Below are 18,644 nucleotides of genomic sequence, written 5' to 3'. Positions count from 1 at the left end.
AACCGTAATGTGGGGTAGTCAAAAGAAAAACTAGAGTAATGAACAGATGACTATTTCCCAGGGACAGAAGGGACATTTTTTATATTAAAATATGTAATAAAGTCCTCGAATTAAATTCAACATGAGACCTAGAAAGCTTTCCTTTCCTCAACCTCACTCTTGGCTAAGAAACAAAAAGGAAAAAGCAAAATAAAGACCCACCTCTGCCTTATCTCTCCCAAATTTGTAGAAACGGACACCAGCACGGCTGTTCCATGCTCTCTGAGCCCCATGATAAAATCCCATCCCTTACTTAGAGTGTGACCTTCAGGCTGGAATGCAGGGCATCAGATTTCCATAATCAGGCCTGTAGCATGACCTGCTTCTCTGAAGTTTGGTGGGAAAGCACCAACACCCACTCACGCCTCAAATACTGGCTGTGGGCCTGCTGGATGCGAGTGCCAGGCCCTGTGTCAGGCTACTGGGTGGCAGTGCAGGGCAACTGTGCTTCTGTGTGCAGCCTGGGGATAGACTGACTTTAACCAACTGGACAGACAAACGTCAAGCTGCAACTCAGGGTGGCCGAATGAATGACATCTCCTGGAGGGAAAGTGTTGCAGGCAGAGAGGACAGCACGTCGGCGCCGGGGGCTGGGCAGAGGGGACACGGTGAGGAGGAGAGACTGACTGAGGCGGCGATGGGGACGAGGCAGGAAGTGAGGCAGGAAAGGAGAGGGGAGGAAAGGCTGGGAAGGAGTTTCGTCCATGTTTCAGAAGTAATAGGAAGCCTTGTGGGCAGGGGGGGCGGGGGGGCTGTTAAGCAAAGATAGGTGTTCGTAAGTGTGAGAGATTTGTGTCTTGGAAGATGATTTTGGCCGTATGAGGAGAATGGACCAGAGAGGGAGCAGGAGTGACTAGAGGAACCCAGTAGAAGACTCTGTAGCGGTCCAAGTAAGGAATGATGGTAGCTTAGTCTAAATGATTTGAGTCAAGAGATACTTAGGACTGAGATTGACAGATACAAACTAATATACGTAAAAATAGATAAACAACAAGGTCCTACTGCAGAGCACAGGGAACTATATTCAATGGTTTATAATAACCTATAATGAAAAAGAATATCTATATAACTAATGATAATTTAAAAAACAAAATAAGGGGGGGAGGGTATAGCTCAGTGGTAGAGTGTGTGCTTAGCACACACAAGGTCCTGGGTTCAATCCCCAGTCCCTCCATTAAAAATAATTAAATAAACCTATCACCTCCTCCCCAGCAAAAATAAATAAATTTAAAAAATAAAAAACAAAAACAAAAAGAATGTATGTATAACTGAATCACTATGCCATACACCAGAAACTAACACACAATGTAATCCAACTATACTTCAACTTCTTAAAAAATAGAAAAAAGAGAAAGAGATTTAGGAGATAAAATGAACAGGACTTGCGAAGCACCCAGGAGGCCTCCTCAATTTCTGGAGATTTATTAGCCTCTATTAATGTACCTGGTCTTCTGGGAAGCTCTTCAGGTCGTATCTCAGTTAATCCTTCAAAACAACGCAAAGCTGGGAATACTATTACTCCCATTCTATAGAGAAGGAAACCAAGGCTCAGAGAGGTAAAGTCACTTGGCCAGAGTCCCTCAGCTAGCTTGAGTCAGAGCCGAGTTTTGAACCCAGGTTGTTTGACTTGCTGTTGAAAACCAGCAAGGGGTTCTTCACAGTGTTGGTGTGAGAGGCCAGGCGGGAGCCACCCTCCCTGGTGAATGTGTACCATTAGGCTTTTGTTACAAGGAGTGATTGGTTCTGAGACGCGACAATTAAGGCCACGGCTTTCGAAGGAAACGAAAGTTAAACAGTGGCATTTTGAAAGGGGAGAGACATTGTAAAGGGAAATAGATCTAACAAAAGCAAAACTTGCCAAATCTGTAAGGGAGCTACACAGACTACGGGAGTTCAAAGGAGATGGGGAGAAAAACTTCAGAGAAAAGCAGAGCTTCGAGACAGACCTTGAAGGTGGTGCCTGGAAGGAAAAGCAACAGAAAAACACAGCCCAGGGCAGGAGTCTGGTTCCTTTGCACATCGGAGCTCAGCGGAAATAAAACTGGAAAGGTGCACTGGGGCTAAATTGAAGACATCCCTTGATTTAATGAAAATTTATGAAATTTTTAATATCAAAAAGAAAGGATGAAAACAAGAAATTGTCACTGCAGTAATAGAATGCCTATAGATTTTGAGAAGTATTTTGTTGTGGGAAGCAGAGAGGAACAAGGCATCAAAAAAGATTTCCATGTGATTTCTTTAACCACCATGTAAATTCCTCATTGATAAAGGCTGCATTTTATCTTCTTATCCCCAGCCTCCACAGGCCAGTGGTTTAACTAGAGATAATATTTATTCATGCCTACCATACACCAGGCGGTTCTAACAGCTTTACCTGGATGATTTCATCTGATAGTCACAGCAACCCTGGGAGATAAGTACTATCGCCACCACTGTTTTACAGATAAGGAAACTAAGCTTAAAAAGCTTAAGCAACTGGCCCAAGGCTATACGCCACCCCGAAGCTGAGCTAGGATTCACATCCAGCCCCATGGGCCTGGGCTCTGAAGTGCCTGTCCGTGCACCTTCCTAGTCCGGCACCTGGTAACTGCTTAGCGTTAATGTCAATTGAAAGAATAAATATTTGTCAACCAAGATTCTGCTGTCACACTCGCCTCAGAGCCCTTCCCTAAGGCTGGTTTGGTGTTTCCTCTCATCTGCCTGATTGAGGTAAACCGTAAAATTCCACAGGTGCCCCGTGGGAAGACTGTCTCTGCGGCCTGCCCCCCAGCCTCCATCAACGCCACCACCCTCCCCTCGCTCCCTGCAGAACCCAAGCTGCCCCTCGCTGGGCTCCGGCTCTCCTGTGCTCTTGGAAGCCTGGGGATCGTTTCTCATGGCCTTGGTTAGACAGGACGTCGAAAGGTTTAGTCCCCAAATGGATAATACATCTATGCCTTTTTAAAGGAAAAAACAAAAGTTTAGTCCTGAAACCCCCTCCGGCATCTCTACTAATGAGCACCCAGCACCCTGGTGCAGGAACAGACGCTCCCCTACAAGCTTGCACGCTCGCGAGTGTCTGACGGGCTGGGCCCTCACAGTCTAACGCCGGTGGCGAACGCAGGCCGTGACAAACGTGTGCGCCCCCTCTTTCCCTGTTTTCCGCTCTTGGTGGAGGCCAGGCACATCTTCCTGCCTAGAGCTATTTGTCACCCATTTTAGTGATAATTTTTGTGATGGATGAGGTGAGGGGTGACAGCACAGAGCAGGGTGAGTCAGGGTGGAAGAACGCAGGCGGGTGTGAAATGTGGTGCATTTGAGAGATTGTCTTCTCTGCTGAACTCTGAGCCTATTTAGGGAAATGCGAGGAAAGACAGGGCCCTAAACTCATTTAAATGTGGTTTACATAACTTCTAGGCAAGAGTTATCAAAACCCAGCTGATGTGGGCAAACATACTTCCTTTCTGTCCTGCCCACGGAAATGCAGTCAATTCTACAAGAACCATGAACAGGGTATTACCCATTCATGTGACTCTAAGACAGTACATGCAAATCCAGTGATGTTTGATTGGAAATAAAGTGTCTTTTCTGGGCTTAATTTGCATTACCAAGATAAAACCAGCACTTGAAGCTCAGAGATGCCGCCTCACTTACTTGACATACTACCAAAAGAACTTCAAACGTTGCTATGTGTAAGTCTTACCCTTTGGCCTTTGAAATAATCAGTTTTGATTTCTTACTGAAGATAGATCTTTTTTTTTTCTTTTTTGGAGGGGGTGGTAATTAGGTTTATTTTTTTTTTAATTTAAATTTTTTTGAACTCAGGACTTCAGGCATGCTAAGCACACATGCAACCCCTGAGCTATAGCTTCCCCCCAAATCTTTTTTTTTGTTATACTTTTCCTTTTTCACTTTTTCTTGTCTTTTTCCTGCTTGTGAGTCACAATAACATATGGTGAATATAAATTTGCAACATATGTAATACATTTGCATTTTATGTGAACTTTAACTTACATACATTCAAAATGAACAGTGTGAATGAATCCAATCCACTTGTGAACAACGACCCACAAAATTTTGGTCACCAGGACACTTAGGTAGCCTGCTTGTTGGTGGATTCCTTTCCAGTCTTCTTTCAGAAATGCAGACTTTTCAGTGTTAAGTTCTGAGTTCAGAATGCTTTTCCTTAAAACTCCTCCAGGTAAATTTTATTCTGATCTCACTAATGGACCCTGCAGTCTTTTCAGGGAGCTTCTGAGTGTATTTAAACACCTCATATGAACAGTGTCTCTCAACTGTCCCAGGGGTCCTGGGTTCTCTCTGCTACTTCTGGCCTTTCTTGCAAATGTAGAAAAGCCACAAACATGGACCCCACTGTTGCCTTCTATAGCATATATTCCTGCTTGTACAGAGGGTCATGGAAAGTTCTTTTTCGTCATGCTTGGAATGATTTATAAAAACACTTTGCAGTTTTCCGAGAAGGACTGTCAGGTAATAAGAACTTGTTTAAGAACAAGCAATGTGGTCACTGGAGGACCTGAGTGCATTCTGTCTGAGATGGGATGGGGGAGCTGGTACCACAGTGTGGAGACAGTAAGAGGTTGTTTGATGGAAACCGCACACTCGGCTGTGCTGTGTGTATGGGTGTGCACAGGGTACTTTCTGTACCTGGCCACGTGGGTTCAACCAAACACACCAAAACAGCAGCAGATGTTGCCAAGGTTGGTTTCAGGCTGGCTATCTGGGGTTTGTAAGTTGTTTCCTTGTTGGTGACTTTGGGATCTCTTTATTTCTCAGTCTTCTTCTGAGATTAAAACTGACTATCTATCAATTATCATGGACCCAGATGAAGTTCCCCTGGACGAGCAGTGTGAACGGCTCCCTTATGATGCCAGCAAGTGGGAGTTTGCCCGGGAGAGACTTAAACTGGGTAATGTATTTGTTCCACAGATACCTAAACCCATACTGAGCATCACTTCCCAAATACTGTGCTTTGAGGGAGACAAAAGTAAACCAGTCTCAGGATTCTACCCTCCAACTGCTTTCCAACTAGCAAGGGAGATAGACACAGAGGTAAACAACTCTAACAGAAGCCTAAGCCAGCAGGTCCAGGGGACCCGGGAGCAGCTGTTTATTCTTTCAACAGTTATGAAGCACCTTTGCTGAGCAGCAGACACCTAAGTCCTGGGGACACAAAGGTGCTTGAGTCTCTCCCCTTGAAGGGTGAAGGACACAGAAAAGCAGGTAAGTGAAGGTGAAGGGGAGAGACACCTTCCAGCAGACTCTTACCAGGATAGACACTATTCAATGATGAAATTTTTGAGGGTTGGACATTTGTGACCTAGACCACCATTCAGGATGGGGAGGCACAGTAAAACCAAGTATTTGGTCAAAGAGTTGGCATTCTTCAAGGCTGTGGATCAAAAACTCCCTCTGAACAAATCTACAAATGACATGCTTCAAATTTCCTGGGTGTCTGAAATGACCAGACGGAAAAGAAAGTCCAAGGAGGGGTCTTTAAGTTTTGTTTGTGAAGAGCGAGGACTGCTGTTTCCCAGGTAACAGAGATGCCATCAGTCCCGCTTATCCCGAAGTTCCTCCCACACAGACATCACCATGCAAAGTAGCCCCCAGCCCGTGGTGCAACAGAACAATACACAGGCAGACTGCACTGGGGTGGGGCATGAGGGCACAGAGAGGGAAAGCCTTGAAATGATTCCACTTCCACTTCTTCCTACCTGAGAAAGAATATTTGGCCCCCCAAATATGTTCTGTTTGGCTTGGGGAAGACAACTGGAAATTGATTAAAAGCTGGCGAGACAGGCAAAAGCCAGCAATGGCTGCTGACGGGGAAAAAAATCAACTAAATTGGGAGGAGTGAAAGGCAGGTGACACACTGGATGGGTTCCTTCTGCGAGTCTAAGTTGCACGGCAGCTAGCCTAGCCCCTCGGTGACCTAGGCAGGGAGCATCTTCCCACAACCGTAAGCCGCTGTCAGGCCACACTGCTTCCCAGAGTTGTTAGTCACAGCAGACATGCGTCTCCCAGTGTAGGATGTGGGAGCTTTCGGGCCCATTTCTTCATTCCTTGGCCGAGTACCGTTGTGATGGCACTTCCAGGGAGATGGCCAAGCCTGCTACCAGAAGTGCCCAGGGGCTCTGTGGGTTTAGATAATCTGATTTCAGAAGATTCTCCTATAGCTCTTTCCCTTCCTGGAGTTGCCAGAGGCTATGATTCGGCTAATGTGCATGTGAGTGTCTTTGATGGGTGAGAGAAAATATGTCAAACCCACTAACTCTGCCTTTCAATGCAGAGTGTGGCTGCAAGGGCCAGAAGAGTCCTCTCCTACTTACGTGGGAGCAGAGATGCCCAAAATGTGTTTTTTTTTTAAGCCAAATAAACGACAGAAAGTAAACCAAAGTGATGTCTGGCAAGTGAAAGTAACCAAAATTATGTCTGGATGGATGAGGAGAAAAAGCTGGGCTGAGGGCAGAGTTACAGTGGGTTATAAATGGAGAGAAATACACCAAGCAAACGGCTTCTTACTGCAGCTGAACGTCCTCCGTAGGTTACAACTAGCAGCCCTGCTGAGAGAAGACAGAGCTGATAGCACCTGATGGATAATCGAGTTGGAGGTTGGGTCAAAGGTGTTGCTACCATGGAAATTCCTGAAACCCAGTATTAAAGAAATCTGTTTTATTAATGATGCCTCACTAAACCTGGGAGAGAATTCAGCTCCTATAAATTTATCCCAGAAGTTGGGATAACATCTGACCTTGCATCTTCCTATTAGAAAACAAAGTCAGAGTTATCTAATGTGGGAAACACAGAGTCTGGAATTTGGCAAGTGGATGTTGCCTGGACTGGTGCTGCCTCTTGTAAGACCAGCCCACAGATGAATAACAAGGTCCTACTGTACAGCACAGGGAACTATATTCAATACCTTATAATAGCCTACAATGAAAAAGAATACGAAAAGGAATATATAAATATATCTGAATCACTATGCTGTACACTTCTCTGTGGTTGAAACAAATTACTACCAGTGGTTGATAGGCCCGTGTACTGAACCCTGAAGATTTGTAATCATCATGTAAAGATGCGTTAGAAATACTGAGAATATTTTGCCTGGCAAGGACGTCTGAGAAACAACCCTGATTTTTTGGTAGCTCTGATGCATTATTATAGCCAACAGCAGTGACCACCCTTCCCAGTTTCTTCCCTCCTGCTGAAAACAGATCAGAAGAAATAACCTTAAGTGGCAAGAAAGGGGGCTTAGTTTAAACACAGGAAAATTTTTTGCAGTAATGATGTTATTAAACAATGGAAGAGACCACCCAGGATTTGGTAGCCTCTCCCCCAAAGAAGGGCTTTGTAAAAGAGGAAACAGGCCATCTACCTGCACCAAATCCTTTCTAGGGGCTTAGCTTAGCGGTGAAGGACGAAGGCAACTCAGAAGCACAGAGCTGGAAGGAAGATACCCCAGAAATGTGGCCCTTACTTCCCACTCTTGGAGTCAGTTCATTGGAGATTCCACTGAAAGCTACATGCCACACAAACATACACAGGGAAAAGGGCCCTTCCTTCTGAAAAAAGACATAAACTCATCCTGCTGGCTTGGCAAACAAACCAATTTCTCCTTTTCATTGTAGGCAAATCGCTCGGAAGAGGGGCTTTTGGAAAAGTGGTTCAAGCATCAGCTTTTGGCATTAAGAAATCCCCCACGTGCCGGACTGTGGCTGTAAAAATGCTGAAAGGTATGGATGCTGTAGTCTGGCTTTCGACTCACCCATTATGTTCCCTAAATGTTGGTGCATGTTGGATCCGGAGCTGGCCTAGGAGCAGACAGAAGCTCGCTCTGCTCTGGCCACGTAACTTTCTTTTGCTAGAAGTCCCTCTACCTCAGCGGCTTGAGATTGGGCCAGCAAGAGCTCAGAATAGACCTGGTAATGAAACCCAGCCCTGTCCCTGGGAAAATGACTGGTCATCTCAAAGACCTTTCTCCCACCGCATCTCATCCAGGGCCTTAAGTCCACTGTAACCACAGTTTCAAAATCTTGGAATGATCCACAGTGACGTTATCGTGGAAACTTAGCTGTCCATCACAAATCTCAAAGGCTTAGCTGGGTCTGGACCTAATTATAAAGTAAAACTATGAAGCTGGGACAATTGACTTGATCAGAACCTCAAGCTATTTTATACTGTCAAGTACCGCCCATTAAACATTTCCTCTTTAGAAAACAAAACAAAACCTGTACACCAGAAATTGACACATCATAAACCAACTATACTTCAATTTTTAAAAAAATTTTCTAATGTTGAAGATACCACCACTTTGTGAAGCACTGGGAGGTGGAGCCAAACCACATGGTGATTTACAACCACATCCTAACACAGAGTGAAAATGAAAATCACAGAAGATTGTGTAAACCAAACATCTCAAAGACTCCTAGGTCCTTTAAAGGGTAGACAGGACTTCATTTCTTCATTGTGATTAAACTGTCATGTTACTTCAACGTGTTTTAAGGTTCCAAAACCAAAAAAGAAACTAGACTAAGAACCCAAAGGGCAGTTTATAGCTTTCCAAAGTCTCCAAGAAACCGCCACGGGATTTTGGGGGAGGGGAGTGGGGAGCTATACACCCAACTAAGCAGGCAACAAAGACTGCAGGACAAAGGGCCACCTGCCCAGGGAGACTTCAGTCTTCGTCTTTGTCCAGCACGGACACCATCCCTGCAAAAAGTCCCATACAGTGATGTTTTCCACTTCAAAAGGCTGTCAAGTGAAGGCTCTGCTAAAACTTTACAAAGAGCCCGACAGTCCTACTCTGAGAGTAGCCAGGAAAGGAGTTTCACCTCCACGAATCTGCACTTGTTTGAGGTGGCCTGTCCAGACAATGGTGGGCGTTTCTGGAAGCAGACCTGCTTTCCACCACCTCACCCTGTACGCCCCACCCCAGGTTCTGAAGAGAAGAGGCATCAGTATGTCTTCTGTGAGAGAAAGCACCAGACTAAGCACTTATTTATTTTTCTGTTGGTGGAGGTACTGGGGATTGACCCCAGGACCTCATGCACTCTAAGCACGCGCCCTACCACTGGGCTGTACCCTCCCCCTAGATGAGATACTCTAATGCAGACCACATGAGATCGCCACTTTCCTTCCTGTTCTGTCTAAGCCTTTGGCGGTAGATGCTACTAACCCAGCTTGCAGGTGAAGACACGTGGCCCAGGAAGGTTAAGCAGCCTCTGCAAGGCCACACAGCTCTCCAGTGCGGAAGGGAGGTCTGAGTGCAAGGCTTGCAGCTTTGAGGGCAAGCTCTTCCCCACCCCACCCCCAGCCTCAACACTACAGAGAGGTTGCAGAGGCCCGGCCTCCTGGAAATGACCCATCGCTCCAAAATCCTACAAAGGATCCTGCCTGCATTCTGGAGGCAAGCTACACCCAGCCTCGAGAGAAGTCAAAACTCACCCTGGAAGCACCTGCTTCCTTGGCTTGCTGCGCCTCCCTGCTTGCTTGCTTACTTAGACCATCTCTAGGCGAGGCAAGTCTGCTGCCTGTGTTTGTCGATTGTGGGCCTAAGATAATACCTATGACCCTGCCCATAAATGGGACAGTCTGAACAAAAGAACCTGGTTTTCCCCCTGTGCTAAAAGGGGCATAAATGCATGGAAGGATGGATGAGTTTGAGGGGGGGATATTCTGACCTGAGTTGTTTTTGGTTTTGTTTTTATTAAAGCCCTGGAGAATCTGGTCTATGCAATATAGAAAGAGTGTGTGTAATAGCTTTATAAATGCTTACTTTTTTTTAAAAGCCATCAGCCTTGATTGAAAAAGATTGCTAAATCACTCATTATATAAAATTCCTAAAAAAAACTATTTTCATTCAAGCTTTCTTGTTTAAATTGGTCAGCCATCTGTTTCTGGGAGAAATTAGAAAGGCAGAATGTCAAGCAAAGGCCATAAGTCAGAAGCTCTTTCGAAGTGCCCTTGGAGTAAAACCTTTAACCTTTTTGGGCCTTAAGCCCATGTCTGGAATGAGAAGAGTCATCATGTTGTTTATTTGTCTAACAAATATTTGTTGAGCATCTACTGTGAGCCAATCCCAACCCCACTGGGAGGTTTCTAGAGTTTCTCTGGTTATTATTAAAAAGTGATTTGTGCTTATGAAACCCCATGTTGGTGTCTACCACAATGTTAAATGCACATCCTTCAACCCACTTCCAGGACTCTCCTGCAGAACACTTGCACATGAGCACAAAGGTCACAGGCTGTCTATTACAGTATATTTGTAATGGCAAAAACAAAACAAAACCATAGACAGTCTAAATGTCAGGAATGCCGTTAATCAATTTTTAAAAATGGGAAAAGTCTATGATGTATTAAAAAGAGGGAAATCACCTGAAACTAACACACATTGCAAATCAACTATACTTCAATTAGAAAAATTTTTCAAAGACGGGAAAAGCAAATTAAAAAAAAATATATGTATGTATATATATAATCCCATTTATGTAAACAAACAAAAAGGACCTTTGATTGGGTATATATTTATAAATGCATGGAAAAAGGTCTGCAACTGCAAATGACTAACTGTGGTTACTTCTAAGCAGGTTGAAGTGGCTTTCACTTTTTACTTGATAAACTTCATATTGTTGAAATACTTTACAGCAAGCTTATATGACCTTTTTTTTTTAAACTTCTAAACATAATTTACATTTTTAAATGCCTTAGACAGTAACCAATAAAAACAGACAGAACAAACTTAATTCAGGCTTTAGGCTCTGCTGAGTCTCAGACTGATACTGTTTATCTCCGAGAACGAAGCTGAAGTCAGATGCGTATGCATTCTCCCGACTCGAGATAACCCTGCAGGCTGCTGGGAGGAAAAGGTTATAGGAGAAAATAACATACGGCAAAGATGTTTACACAAGCGGCCATTCCGCTCTTGCAGGCCCCCTCTCGCCCCTCCTCGGTAACTCTCCAAAGGGGAAAAGTGCGAAAGACGTGAGGTGTGGGTGCATCCCCACCTGGAAGGTTCTTGCTGGCTCTGGTTCCGAGGGTAGGAAGCCTTTGGAAGGCGTTCCCATGAGGTGCCCAGCTCTGAGTCAGTGCGTTACTGAACAGGACCACCAGGGCCACCAAGAGGAAACGTCCAATGGCGAACCCCCCTACCGCTCTGGGCCTCACTGTAATCAAGAGGATGTTGGCTCAAGAGGATGGGGAATAAAAACAGGCTGGAGGCTTGGCCTTTCTGCAGAATGTGGGGAAGTGAATGCAGTAACGGCTGAGCAGTGGCAAACCTGGCGGGGCAGGAGGGCCGCCCCAGAGGAAGAGCCCCATTGCCCTGTCACCCTGACTCTCCCTTGCTCCTTACACAGAGGGGGCCACGGCCAGCGAGTACAAAGCTCTGATGACCGAGCTCAAGATCCTGACCCACATCGGCCACCATCTGAATGTCGTCAACCTGCTGGGAGCCTGTACCAAGCAAGGAGGTAAATGGGAAGGGAGGGCCCCTGCTCCCCCATTCACACGCCAGGGGCAGCTCCCCGTCCCTCAGCTCCTCCTCATCTCCTGGAAGATGGCCCCGCAACAGCCCAGAGGGAGCAGCCTGTTCGATTATGGAAGGTGCTCCCATCCTGGAAATGCCTTCCTTATATGTACACTTAACTTAAAGGCTCTGAACCGAAGGACGCCCTTTTAGACCTCCTTCCACAGGCCCGAGGTCAAGTGGAGGGCATTTTTCTCAGGATGACTTGGAAGGAGTATGAACGGGGCTGAGGTAAAGGCATAAAAGGGTGAGCACTCCTTGAAGCTTCATCTGGAGAAAGGAATCAATCCTGGTAGGATCCAAGGAGGAGGTGGTGTGGGGACAGCACCTTCCCAGGCCTCAACCACTAGGGCAAGTGCAGGAACAGAGCTGTGGTTACGACTGAGGACTTGAAGACCATTCCCTCCTCCCTCATAGGGCAAGGTTAGCACTCCCAGCATGCCCTAGGGCAGGGCCCTTGGGAGCTTCTCTGAGGGCACTTCCTCTTTAACCTGGAACCGGAAGTTTTTCTTCACCGCGGGCCTCATCAGAGGGGACAGATGAGGCAACGGAATCTTTCAGGGCTCCCTGGGGATCCGCAGTGCAGTCCCGAGTTTTTCTTCCTTCCTGAACACCTTGCTACTTAAGCCCAGGGGTCCGCAAACGATGGCTGGCCAGCCTGTGAGCTTAGATTGACGGTTTTAAATATTTACCCTCTCTCCCTTTGCAAGAAAGTTTGCCGACCCCTGCTTTAGCCTTTCCAAAGCCCCAGGGCAATCTCTGTGCAGACACCCTCAGGTTGCTGTGCTGATGGGGACAGTCAGGCCAGTAGGACCAGAAGGGGGCGGGGTGCTGTGACAGTGTCCTGTGGCTCACAGGCGGAGACGGTGGCTGGCAGTTAGTTACAGGTAGAGCCCTGACCATGGCCCTTCCCCTCCCCAGAGTCTTTTGTCTCTTCTTCTCCTCTTTTTTCTGCTTCTTCCCCATCCCCCAAGTGTCTCCTGTTCCTTTTGTATTTTTCAAACCCCTACTCAGATTCAACTGAAAGAAATCTCTCACCCCTAAGTTGCATCTCCCAGACCCCGCTAATATAAAGGCAAGTTGGATGGAGGTGTCTCAGGCCCACTGAAGGCTGGCAGATGGCTGGCCGGCTCCATGTGACTGAGCATGTGCTGTTTTACTGCAGGGCCTCTGATGGTGATCGTGGAGTACTGCAAGTATGGAAATCTATCCAACTACCTCAAGAGCAAACGGGCCTTGTTCTTTCTCAACAAGGTAAGGAACTGAGGGTTGGAGGTTTGTAAAGACAGCAGTGAGTTTCTATTTAGGCTGTAGCAGCATAAAGCAAGGGAAACCTATATTTTTCCACTGCCAACTCAAAACGAATGTCGCTAGCTATCGCCCGGCTCTACGAGGGCTGAGTCACTCACCACTGCCGTCGGTAACCTTTAACACACCCCGAAAGGAGTTCAGGGAGGAGATTAGGAATGGGACACTCTGCTCTGGGAAAACTGGCGGGACAGGCCTTCAGATATATTTAGGTATTTTCATGAAAATTTTTTTTTATGAACCTGGATTCCTGCATCTTCCCATACTTAGAAAAGCCCTAAAACCATTAACTAAGATATCTGTTTCCTGTGACTGTGATGCATAAGATGTGTGTCTGGTTGTACTTACCCTCTTTGCCGAAATCTCAGACATACTGACCTCCCCCTACCTCATCAACACAGTTTCTGAGAGGCTGTCTCCCGGGCTATTGTCCTCAGAAAGACACTGAATAAACTTGACTCAGCTTTTACACTGTGCTTTTTTTTCCTTTTCAGTCAACACTATTAATGACAGCTTAAAACACAATCTCTGCTTTTTCCTTTTAAAAAATTCTTTTCTTTCCATGCTAATATATCATACTCTTTTTGTGTACAGCACAGAGAATATTTGATCCTACTGTATGCAGTGACAATTATGGATTAAAATTTACTAGCCATCCACCTGAATACCTATCAAGTCATCTTGATAAATTTATCTTTATATATATATATACACACACGCACACTCTTAGACGTGCACAAATCAGTCACTCGTTTCTTAAAAGATGATTGCAAGTATAATTGTTTCCATTTATTAAAGACTCAATCAACAGACCAGTGATGGGGTCAGAGAAATCATTGCCTTCCCTTCCAATTACCCTTTCTCCCTCTCCCCCAACACCCTCCCCACCCATGTCACCCCTATACACACACTGAACCAGCCTTATCCACTAAAATAAGGCTGTGCAATTAAAGGAACACATGGGTCCAAGTCCTAAGGCAAACAAAGTTTAAAAGAAATTACTGAATGGAGGAGAAGGACTTTAATAAAGCTTTGCCAGTGTGACCTACCTCACCAATGTTGTGCCCTTCTCTGGACTAGGGAAGCTCTGGAGACAGTGATTTGACGTGATTAACCTATAATCAGCAGTGTAGGTGGTAAGTCCATGTAGTGTGGTGGTTAAGCATTCAGACTTCGGAATCAGATTTCCTGGGTTTAAATCCTGTCTGTACTACTCATGAAATCTGGGACCTTGGGCAAGTTACTCCATCTCCCTAAGTTTCAGTTTCCTCATTTATTAAATGCAGGTAAGAATAGAACCCACCTCATGGAATTGTTGAGTCAGATTCCATTAATCACTCAATAAATGTGAACTATCGTCATCATTATTGCCCCACTGAGATAGAAAATTTGGGTCAGTCCAGCTAAATGCCACTCATCTCTATGAGCTGTATGACGGATAAAGTATATGGCGTCCAAGAACGATGCCCATCTCTGTCATGCGGGCAAGATTCTTCACACAAATAAGAACCACTAGACAGCTGGCCCATTCTCTCAGCTCTCAGACTTTGATCCAGCCGGAGACACAGGTGACCCACCATACTGGCAACACAGATGCAAGAACGTATTTTCCCCAATTTTAAACCATGGCCGCTAATAATTAGAATCTGAAGCAGAAAGGGACCTCTGTGATCAGCTCATTCGCACTCACATTATAGAAAAGTCAAGTGATTGGCTTAAGAATGCACACTTAGCAAGAGGTGAAGTCAGGGAGAAAGAACCCAGCTCTCTTGATTCCCCTTCAATGCTTTTTCCATGCACTACACTGGATAAGGAGAAGAAAAAACCTAAGAAAAACTGGAAAGTGGTGCCCTGAGCTGAGAGCAGTACAAATTCTCTCCAGTCCTGAAATCCTGGGCTGGCTTCACGAAGAACTAAGCCAGCAGGATACCCCAGGGACCTGGGCAGGATGGAACGTTTGGGTTCGTGCGTCCTTTGTTTTGAAGAGCTTGCTTCCTTCTCTGGCTATATTTAATGATTCGCCTCCCTGTTGATGGAGCTTAGTGTTTTCGTGGAAAACACATGGCTGTATTTCATACTTGGAACCTCAAGTAATATAAAGAGAAGGTGAAGGAAAAACCGAAAGGCTAAGTAGAAACGGGATATTTCATTTTCCACATAAACTCACTAGGATCTTTGAATATTATTTGTAATAAATTCACTGTATTCTGTCAGAGTCCTGAAAGTTTAGTAAATCAACCTTTATTTACCAGAGACAGTTACCAATAAGCAAAGCTCGGTATACCATTGCTTGGGGGTCGGGAAGGGGGTGGGGGAGTGTGAGTTATGGTCCTTGGAGTCACACCCCAGGCTGTGAATTTTGCAAGGAGGAGGAAGAAGGCTGCCCAGGGAACGCTGAGTGGGCCCGGGAGCCCTTTTCACCCCATCACCTCTGCCAGCACTTTTCCCTGCTGCCTTCTGTCCTGGGAAGGGTCTTTTGGAAAATAAAATTTCCGTGCCCAACTGAGCAGAATCAAATCTAACTGCCTCAGGGAGATACAATAACCGAGAGTTACACTCTCTATCTGTTCTCAGGTGGGTTACCTGGGTGGCGGCGGGTGTTCACTCTGAGGCCTCCCTTCCCTTCTGCAGCCCAGGAAGGTCTCTGCAGGGACAGGAGCCTGGGACCCTCCACACTTTGAGGGTTTATGGGGCAGAAGCACCCTTCTCGGTCTCTGCTTGCTCCCACTGCGCCCTCTGGTGGACGGATCACCCCGCTCTGTGACACTTCAGAGAAAAGCCAGGGTCAGGTGCAAGCCTGCTTAACCTTAGCACTGCCACACCACACAGGTAGACCAAGGGACACCACTGAACCCCAGTCCCTCTCAGCACCTGTTTGGAGCTGCCTCCTAGTGGACCTAGGTACATGTCGAGTCATGAAGCCCCTGGGAGTGCTGTTTCTGTGTCACAGCTATTAGATGAAGTACCAAAGGTGATTCAGGTCTTCTCTGGTTCCATCCAGAATCAACAGCTCCTTCCCTGGACATACAGATTTAAAAAAAAAAAAAAAAAAGATGATCGAGCTTTTCAGACGAGGAAAAAGAAATCCAGAAAAGGAAGGTGGTTTGCCCAAGATAACATGGTTAATGAAAGGGCCCAGGTACACGCCAGGGTTTGGGCGCCCAGTTCAGGATGAAAGGCCTTTTCTACCCTTGTTAGGATCAAACTGTACCTCTGTTTTGAATGGAGGGGAGAAAAAGAAACGAAACCAGAGAAATTGACAACTGCAGCCTTCCCTGATGACTCCTCATCAGGGTTACAAAGTGAAGCCCCAGCACCAGTGAGGCTCCTGTTCCAGCGCTCCAGATCACCTTTCACAGACGGCACACCATTCGGAAAAGTTCTCAAGTGCATAGACTAGGGCTGGCCAAACCTAGGTTCAAGCTCTGCCATTTACTATCTGCATGTGACTTTGATTACTTGATTTCTCTGAACCTATTTTCATGTATAAGCAAGAACAACTTCATAACATTGTTGGAAAGATTAAATGAGAAAATGCCCCTAAGATGCTTAGGATACTGGCTCACACACAGCAGGCTCTCAGTAAGCACCAGCTGCTGTGAATACTCCCTTATCCTACCTGCGATGCTGCCTAGAAGCCCCGTCAAGAGCAGGACAGACCCACAGCCCCAGAGCAGCCAGCCACCTGGCCACTGTGGGGCCCCTGCTACTAATTTACTGTCTATGTTGTCGGGTGACATTCTCCCAACTCCAGTGATTGCCAGCCTGAGGGACTGGTTTCCCCATTGCTGTTCTGTCCCCTTCATCTGTGTCTTTCTTGGTCTACTCAAAGGATGCAGCATTACACATGGAGCCTAAGAAAGAAAAAATGGAGCCGGACCTGGAGCAAGACAAGAAACAAAGACTAGACAGTGTCACCAGCAGCGAGAGCTTCGCAAGCTCCGGGTTCCAGGAAGATAAAAGTCTGAGTGATGTTGAGGAAGAGGAGGGTAGGTATTAATTCCTTCCTGTCCTACAGTCTGAGATATTTTTACAACATACTGTGCATCTCTGAAATTTTTTTCTTATTTATCACCTTAATAAACATCCGTGGGAGACTCGAAGGGTAATGTCCTGAGGAGATAAGATGTGGATTTAGATTATTTACAAAGTTACTAATTCTGACAAGGAACTGTACAACTGTCTCCCCTTGGGCCTTTTTGTCTTAACGAATCACCCCCCCACCCCCATGCCTGGATAAAATGGGCTAGAGGCCTGGAAAAATCTCTGATACTCATGTTGAAACTCAAATGCTCTTGAAAATGAACTCTGGTCTACTTGTTGGTTTGTTTTATGTTTTGCTAACATTGTTCCAATAACCTGGGATTTGGTGGACTAGCGTGAGCCATTACAAACAGTTACGGTTTTTAATGCTTTCCAGATCCTGACGATTTCTACAAGCAGCCCATCACGATGGAAGATCTGATTTCTTACAGTTTTCAAGTGGCCAGAGGCATGGAGTTTTTGTCTTCTAGAAAGGTCAGCCTCACTCTCCACTGTTTATTTCTCAGCCAGGCCTGGACTTGTGGGTATTCACACAAACATACATCTTTGCTATAAATACACTTTTCCTCATACTCACTTACATTTATGTCCTTAGAATGTAGAGTGACCATCACCACACATGCCTTGGTTTGTCCTGATGTGAGTGGAGAGTTTTGAGAACAATGAGTCTTGGGGACCAGCGTGTAGCACTTAATTCCAGGAGAAAAGCTCGCTGGGTTTCAGCAGAGAGAAACCTGACATCCGTGCTCCGTCCGCACGGTCATTTGGCTGTTTTCAAAACTGGCCAGAATCTCAGAGTACCCGACTTCGCAGAAGCGTGTCTATTACTACATTCATGCGGGGTCCTCCCAGGAAACGCAGCTGCATCGTGATCTGGTCTCAGCAGCTTAGAATAAAAGGCTGTGGGAAGTTGTGCTCCCTGGGAGAACCTGGCTGCCCACTTTGTTTACTAGGACGCTGTCCTGCGAAACAGTAGCAAAGGGGAATCAGGGCATTTCTTGACTTTGGGGCCTCGAAGGGTCTGTGTTTGACAAGAAGTGCTTCAGGTCTGTGGTGACTGCACGCCCATCGGGAGCTGCTCCCTTCATGGAAAGGAAGCAGGTGAAATGGATCCTAGAATTAAGAAGAACAGCACCGAGAAGACACAGGAAACCAGTCGATGAGATTAAGGAAATGCACTGATTATGCAACTGCTTTCTTACAGTGCATTCATCGGGACCTGGCCGCAAGAAATATTCTTTTATCTGAGAACAATGTGGTGAAGATTTGCGATTTTGGCCTTGCCCGGGATATTTATAAGAACCCCGATTATGTGAGGAAAGGCGATGTAAGTCAGTTTGATGTTTATTTGCCTTCTTTATGCCCTGTCATTTCTAAACCACAGACCGAAGCCCTTGGTAAATATTTACACTTCCTTGGCAGAGGGCCCTGAAAACCATCATGTGCTTTCTGTGAAGACAAGCAGTCCAGATGGGCTGTGTACAGAGAGCTCCTGCTTGGGGCTCAGAGAGGCCACTGTCTCCTCGCCCTGCTCTTCCCCTGGTCCTGGCTTGGTTCCGTCCTCTGGGCACCTGTGCGCTGTTCAGGGGGCCCTGGTGAGACCGTGTCATCCCCTCCTTTGACCTCTGTGGGAGTTTCCTGTGCTGCTGGAAAGAACAGCCTGGACTCGTCCCCTCAAATAAACCTGGGTGATGGATTCAGCAGGTGTGCCTCTCAGGAAAGGGTG

General features: G+C 46.1%; 1 protein-coding gene and 1 long non-coding RNA gene across 2 annotated transcripts in view; one reads left to right on the top strand and one right to left on the bottom strand.

Moving 5' to 3' along the window:
- FLT1 (fms related receptor tyrosine kinase 1) overlaps positions 1 to 18,644 on the top strand; it is a 159,965-nt gene that overhangs the window by 124,076 nt on the left and 17,245 nt on the right. Inside the window, exons 17-23 of the mRNA XM_074377969.1 lie at positions 4,816 to 4,948; positions 7,671 to 7,775; positions 11,397 to 11,510; positions 12,732 to 12,820; positions 16,707 to 16,863; positions 17,295 to 17,392; positions 18,123 to 18,245. Coding sequence (XP_074234070.1) covers positions 4,816 to 4,948; positions 7,671 to 7,775; positions 11,397 to 11,510; positions 12,732 to 12,820; positions 16,707 to 16,863; positions 17,295 to 17,392; positions 18,123 to 18,245 — 819 coding nt within the window. The remainder of the gene's footprint in view (positions 1 to 4,815; positions 4,949 to 7,670; positions 7,776 to 11,396; positions 11,511 to 12,731; positions 12,821 to 16,706; positions 16,864 to 17,294; positions 17,393 to 18,122; positions 18,246 to 18,644) is intronic.
- The window catches only part of LOC123615818 (uncharacterized), a 75,971-nt gene that overhangs the window by 44,930 nt on the left and 12,397 nt on the right, over positions 1 to 18,644 (bottom strand). The window lies entirely within an intron of this gene.

Source organism: Camelus bactrianus, chromosome 14 (assembly GCF_048773025.1).
Source record: "Camelus bactrianus isolate YW-2024 breed Bactrian camel chromosome 14, ASM4877302v1, whole genome shotgun sequence".
Classification (NCBI taxonomy): domain Eukaryota; kingdom Metazoa; phylum Chordata; class Mammalia; order Artiodactyla; family Camelidae; genus Camelus; species Camelus bactrianus.
Note: the sequence above shows the minus strand (reverse complement) of the source record. Positions and strands in the feature narration are given on the sequence as shown.